This window comes from Coregonus lavaretus (assembly GCF_964263955.1).
Source record: "Coregonus lavaretus genome assembly, chromosome: 32".
Taxonomy (NCBI): domain Eukaryota; kingdom Metazoa; phylum Chordata; class Actinopteri; order Salmoniformes; family Salmonidae; genus Coregonus; species Coregonus lavaretus.
Genome location: NC_140019.1, coordinates 28,479,120 through 28,486,470, shown reverse-complemented (window position 1 = coordinate 28,486,470; position 7,351 = coordinate 28,479,120). Strand labels below are relative to the sequence as shown.

At 41.7% G+C, this 7,351-nt stretch overlaps 1 protein-coding gene across 1 annotated transcript; it reads right to left on the bottom strand.

Moving 5' to 3' along the window:
- LOC311107846 (glutaredoxin domain-containing cysteine-rich protein 1-like) lies at positions 1-6,059 on the bottom strand (the record flags this gene model as incomplete). Its single annotated transcript, XM_084150412.1, has 4 exons — positions 1-180; positions 1,164-1,229; positions 1,694-1,933; positions 5,643-6,059. 4 exons carry the CDS (start codon positions 6,057-6,059, stop codon positions 1-3), a joined length of 903 nt encoding a protein of 300 aa, XP_084006538.1.
- Between the last annotated feature and the right edge of the window lie 1,292 nt (positions 6,060-7,351).

Here is a 7,351-nt window from a genome sequence, read left to right as displayed (position 1 = left end):
TCATTGGCTGCAGCTGGAACAGGGCTGCAGGCCGTTCTCGTTGCACCAGGTGCACTTCAGGGCTTTGAAGGAGTCTGTGAAGCAGTTGCGGAAAACGGACATCTTGCTTCCATGGCACATAGGGCACGGGACGAAGGCAAAGCCCCCACAGGTCTGGCATGTGTGGGGGTGCTGTACCCTCTGGGGGAAAAGGCACACGCATGCACACACACACACACACACACACACACACACACACACACACACACACACACACACACACACACACACACACACACACACACACACACACACACACACACACACACACACACACCACACGCCAGTCATGCCACTGGCTAAATTTATAGTTTAGCATAGTTCGGTACTGTATGCAAGATCTTTGGGGGTTTGCTCTGCTGCATTGTAGTAGGCCTAATTGGGCTATTTGCTTTGAAAGCTTGCTAACATGGCCTTGTATTCTGCTGTAATTTTCCCTGAGAGGAAAGGGTCTTTTCAGAGCACTATGCCTGTGTCAGTATTTTGACTCTGTTTGAATCACTTCAGTTCACACAACCTCAATTTGCCACCCCTGAGTGATATTACCCTCACCCGTGTGTGTGTGAACAAATTTGTTGGATGCAGCATCAATAACAAGCCTTCCATTATTGATGGCCATTTATTGATGCCCGTGCATCATTTATGTCAGTTCCCTGATGTATTATTGATGTCATATCTGACTGAGGTTTATTGTTCATTCTCCACAGATGGGCTGGAGGGGGAATGGAATCAAGTCCTTCTATTCCCATTCTGTACTGCGTATCTCTCTAGATCAGTGGTTCTTGATTCAAATCATCATCTCATCATCAGGCTTTGATGATTTGAATCAGGTGTGTAGTGCCAGGGCAAAAACTAAACTGTGCACCCCTTTGGGTCCCCAGTACAAGGATTGAGAACCACTGCTCTAGATCACAGATACATAGAACTGGTATTTTGTCACTGTAGATGAGTAGCTAATGTGGTATAGAAGTGCTATTGTGCTAGCCTGTGTTTCATTGATGTTTGTTTGGGCTCAGATGCATCAGTTGAAACATGACATTGAACTAGTTAATAACTGTGCAGTTACCGGTGTTATTACTGAACATATTATATCTGTTGCTTGGAGGTACTTGATGAAAAATTACCTCAATTTTGGCCAGAAGATCCTGAAGTTCTCCTGATTCATTCATGCCCAATATTTTTTCAGCACCCTGCAAAGTTATTATCACAGTGTAAGATTCCTCGTATCCTTACTAAACCTTTGATTATTCTACACCTGCATTACTAGCTGTTTGGGGTTTTAGGCTGGGTTTCTGTACAGCACTTCGAGATATTAGCTGATGTAAGAAGGGCTATATAAAATAAAATTGATTGATTGATTATTTCATAGCTTTATGGTCATAACACTTTGATAGGTTCAAGATGGATTATATATTTTGATGAAGGTTAATACAAGCTATAATGTTTCACAATAGGACGTTAGTAATTTCAAACGTCAACAGTATTCATAAAGCGTTTAAGAGTAGGAGTGCTGTATCAGGCCCCTCTGTCCATGTAATCTTATTCGTTATGATATAAAATGCCACACTGATTCTAAATCAGCACTCCTAGTCTGAGACTGTTCATGAATACAGGCCCAGGAATTGTAAAATGAACTGTATGTGAAAGCACTGACCCCGAGATAGTGTCCATCGATGAACACGACTGGTAGCGAGGGAGGTTCGCCCACACGCTTGCATCGTTCCTCCAGGTCCTTCCCGTACTCACAATCCAGGGCTATGTTCTTTTCCAGGAACTTGACCCTATGGTTGGAGAAGATCTTCCGGACCAACTCACACCGCTCAAACGTGGCCCTTACTACCCGAAAGCTGGTGGTGTAGATCACTATCTGCCCAAACTCTAGTGTCAACCTCGGCTAGAAAGGAAAACACACAGAAATTCAATGAGATGCTGTATGTGATTAACCATCTATAAACAGGTAACTGCCAAAATAAATAAACACCAACATAAAGTCTTAATAGGGCATTGGGCCACCAGAACAGCTCCAATTCACCTTGACATATATTCTACAAGTGTCTGGAACTCTATTGGAGGGATGCGATAACCAAATAACCAAATTCCATAATTTGGTATTGTGTTAATGGTGTTGGTAAACGCTGTCTCAGGCCCCGCTCCAGAATCTCCCGTAAGTGTTCAATTGGGTTGAGATCTGGTGACTGAGACGGCCATGGCATATGGTTTACATCGTTTTCATGCTCATCAAACCATTCAGTGACGACTCTGCCCTGTGGATGGGGGCATTGTCATTCTATGGGGGCATAGCCATGGTAGCCAAAATAATGGCAAAAATAATGGCCTGACCAGCATTTGTATACATGACCCTAAGTATGATGGGATGTTATTGCTTGATTAATTCAGGAACCACACCTGTGTGGAAGCACCTGCTTTCAATGTACTTTGTATCCCTCATTTACTCAAGCGTTTCCATTGTTTTGGCAGTTACCTGTATATACAGTGAGCTCCAAAAGTATTGGGACAGTGACACATTTATTTTTGTTTTGGCTCTGTATTCCAACACTTTAGATTTGAAATGATACAAGACTGTGTGCAGATGTATTTGGTCCCATATTTATATCACGCAATGACTACATCAAGCTTGTGACTTTACAAACTTGTTGGATGCATTTGCTGTTTGTTTTGGTTGTGTTTCAGATTATTTTGTACCCAATAGAAATGAATGGTAAATAATGAAATGTGCCATTTTGAAGTCACCTTTATTGTAAATAAGAATATAATATATTTTCTAAACACTTCAACATTAATGTGGACGCTACCATGATTACGGATAATCCTGAATGAATTGTGAATAATGATTAGTGAGAAAGTTACAGATGCACAAATATCATACATCCAAGACATGCTAACCTCCTCACACCATTTCAAGAACAGGGGAGGTTCTGGTGCTGAAATTTCTAAACAGTTCACCCAATATGGATGAAAATACCCTAAAATTAAAGCTCTGCACTTTAACCTCATAGTCATTGTATCATTTCTAATCCAAAGTGCTGGAGTACAGAGCCAAAACAACAAAATAATTGTCCCTTTTCCAATACTTTTGAAGCTCACTGTACAGTACCTGATATATTCTTTAATCTTTGTATTTTAGATACAGACATCTTGTAGTATTGCAATGTTTCAATCCCTCAAATTCAAGTTTTCATATACTGTAAAATGACAGAGCTTTAATTCTATATATCAGGCATATTTAGCCTTTTTTGTAGCTTTCTTTCTTTCTTTTAATTTCCTTTATTTTCACACAGTAGTTTGAAAACACCATAGTGCAGCCTTTTGAAGGACAGCATATTGTGAGCCTGTTTCCCAGACACAGGTTAATAAACCTAGTAATGGATGAAAAATAAATGGTTTATCTCTTGAAATACCTTTGAGACTAAATCTGTGTCCAGAAAACTGGCCCCTAAAGTTCACACTTTACAATCGTAACAATGGCCAGATCACATTTCCAATTTGGCAAACATCGAGGGAAAAGTACCATTTGACTAGAAAATCAGAGTCAACAAAATCCTCTCTGTTTAATGTGAAATTCAACTTTGACTGTGGAAATGTATTCATCTAGTAACTTCTTTCAAAATGTTGATTCCTCTTTGTTTGTTTGTTTGCTACAGCAATTGAACTATCTAGTCTGTAACACTACAGCCCATCAGAGGAGGCAGGTGGGAGGAGCTATAGGAGGACGGGCTCATTGTAATGGCTGGAATGGAATGGAACGTTATTAAACACGTCAAAAACATATGGAAATCCCGGGCCTCCCTAGTGCCGCAGCGGTCTAAGGCACTGCATCGCAGTGCTTGAGGCGTCACTACAGACCCGGGTTCGATCCCGGGCTGTGTCGCAGCCGGCCGCGACCGGGAGACCCAAGAGGCGGCACACAATTGGCCCAGCATCTTCCGGGTTAGGGGAGGATTTGGCCGGCCGGAATGTCCTTGTCCCATCGCGCTCGCCCATGCACGCTGACACGGTCGCCAGTTGTATGGTGTTTCCTCCAACACATTGGTGCGGCTGGCTTCCGGGTTAAGTGAGCAGTGTGTCAAGAAGCAGTGCGGCTTGGCAGGGTTGTGTTTCAGAGGATGCATGGCTCTTGACCTTCGCCTCTCTGGAGTCCGTACGGGAGTTGCAGCGATGGGACAAGACTGTAACTACCAATTGGGGAGAAAAAGGGTTTAAAAATGTCCAATTAAAACATATGGAAACACTGTTCCATTGATTCCATTACAATGAGCCTGTCCTCCTATTGCTCCTCCCACAAACCTCCTCTGCATACAGTATTCAGCACACCTTATCCTGCAGACAGTGTTGTGTATCTACTACAGCCCTGAGGAACCAAACAGGTAATCCCTCTCTACGCCTGGCTGGCAACACTATGCACTCTTTTTACACGCCTCATTCCATTACCACCAAATCCTGCTCTAGGTGTCTCATATAATTCCCATATTGTGCTTTAATGCAGGTTATTTAACGATGCTTACTGCTCATTACCTCTTTACACAGAAAATGCTAGAAAGCAAAGTTTAGACAATTAATTAACCTGATTAGCTTCTCTTGAAACATTTAACGAAATGCATAATTAATTCCCAAGTGACCTTGTCCTCCTTTGTGTTCATTTGTGCAGGGCCTGAGAGTGACTACCTGTAACCAGACGTCAGCCAGTAACATTGTGGAGGAGGTGGGCTACTGGCCTCTTACATATATTACATATGGTAATGCAGATGACAAAAAGTTATGTGATGTCATTAATACTAAGCAGTCTATGGTGTCCATATTAGGCCAGCCTCAGTTTCAGCAGGACTTGTTTCATTATCGTTTTCTACCAGTAGTGGCTTTTGAGAGAAAAACAATATTGAGAGAGTGATCGGTATATTTTGATATTTAAACCTGGTTTATCTTGTATAGTAATTAGAATGTATGCTATTCTGTTCTCTGTCTTGTAATTTATTATATGAGACAAGGATATAAACAGCACCTGTTTTCCCTCAGTTATAAAGATACTTTATAGGTTATAAAGCAGCTTTTGATATTTTATGCAGACAAATGTTTAGAATATTAAATCATGTTTATTATATTATATGGAGTCTGTAAGATTTATAGTGTAATTTAAGCCCACACCGTACACTGTTAAAAGGTAGTCAACTATTCAAGTAAAAAATGTACTCTGCTGTTTTTCTAACACTGTGTAGAGTGAATGCAACAATAACCAGTGTTGACATGTTGATTTTGATCTATTTACTGAGTCAACATTCTGTGAAAGTGTTAAAAAGCTAACACTTTTGAAAGTGTTACATTTCTCTGTGTAGTGTGGGACAATATTAACACTTTTGACAGTGTTACATTTACTCTGTGTAGTGTGGGACAATATTAACACTTTTGAAAGTGTTACATTTACTCTGTGTAGTGTGGGACAATATTAACACAAAATTGACAATATTAACACTAGAATTGATTTAACATTTGCAATTTTGCTGTGATCTACTAGCAAACAAATGAGAACTTTGAAAAAACACTGAAAAGGTACAATACATATTCATCATACTTTCACCTAGATCACTTACCCCAAATGCATTAGGGAGGTTTTCAAATAAGGCCTGACCTGCACTGACTTTGTGCTTGACTCCCCTCACAGTCCCATTGTTGCTGAGGATGTTGACACGCTTGTGGCTGATCGGTGCTCTGTCCTTTGAGGCCCCTGCGTACATGAGCAGATCATCCGGCTCGCTCTCACTATAATCCAACTCGGAGCCCAGAAACCCATACAGAAACCCATGTCCATTAGTATCTCCACTTGTGGAAGGCGTACTGGTCCGGTCCGCATCCAAACTACTGGTGCAGTCTGAATCCAATGAGTCTGACGGCCCCTCATCTTTAAAAATCTCCTTCAGCACCCGACCGCTGTTCCCCGAAGCCACGCGGAACCTCAGCTGTTTCTGGGGCTTCTCTTCGCCCGGCGTTGTCAACATTGTCTCCTCCATTGGAAAACCCAGTAGTAGATTACATGGTCCAGAAAGGTGCTTTGCAGTCCCCTTCTTCTTTCATTCGAAGCTTAACATAACCACCTTTGACTAGACAAACTATTTTTTCCTCATGGATTACTAGAGAGTAATCCTCACAGTTTGAAGAGTTCTATAAAAGACTGGCAGTCCTAAGCTGCCTCGCTCTTAAAGCTACAGTACAGGGGCAGTAAATAATGTATGTATTTCTACCATGGTAACAGAGAAAAGCGACCTAAAGTAAACCGATAGCCCCTGCTGAATAATTCATCTCACTTTGCAGTTTTCTCTGAAGATTTGACTAAACAGTTTTGAACAAACTGGCCTTTTTTATAGTGTACACCATTCTCTTTTCCTTTGTAAAATCCCACTGGGCACCGACGTCAATTCAACATCTATTCCACGTTGGTTCAACGTCATTTCATTGAAATGACGTGGAAACAACGTTGATTCAACCAGTGTGTGCCCAGTGGGATAGATCAGTAGAGCAACTTAGAGTAGCTTATCTGTGGGTCATAATTGAATATTTATCAACAATAAGACTGTTGCAGTACTGTTTCGTACTGCAGGAGTCTCTAACCTGTCTCCAACCTGCCAAAATTGTACATAAATTAACTTTTACCTGAACAAGGTACACTTTCACATTGGACTTGTGTGACTGATTTTCCATAGGGATCTGATTTGAACCGATGATCATTCATTACATAATGTGTCTGTTTAGAAAGAACATCTCATCTATTGTCTTACAGACATTCCAAGTCTCCAACACCAACACACACCCTGGACAACCGCTGGTGCACAAAATCAAATACTAAGGAAGTCTCAAGGTTTTGCTCGCCTGAGGTAGAGTATCTTATAATAAGCTGTAGACCACTGTCACGATCGTCTAGAACAGACGAGGACCAAGGCGCAGCGTTGCAGGCAAACATACTCTTTATTAAGAGACACGATCAAAACAACAAACGATACGTGACAGTTCACGGTCTACCATAAACAGACTAGAAACAAAATCCCACAACCACGAATGAAAATCATACAGTTTAAATATGGCACTCGTTGCCTCTGATTGGGAGTCACTCAGGCAAACATAGAAACAGACGAACTAGAACCCCCAACATAGAAATATAACACATAGATCTACACACCCTGGCTCAACATAACAGTGTCCCCAGAGCCAGGGCGTGACAGTACCCCCCCCTAAAGGCGCGGACTCCGACCGCGTCAACCAAATACCACAAGGGAGGGACCGGGTGGGCACTCCGCCTAGGCGGCGG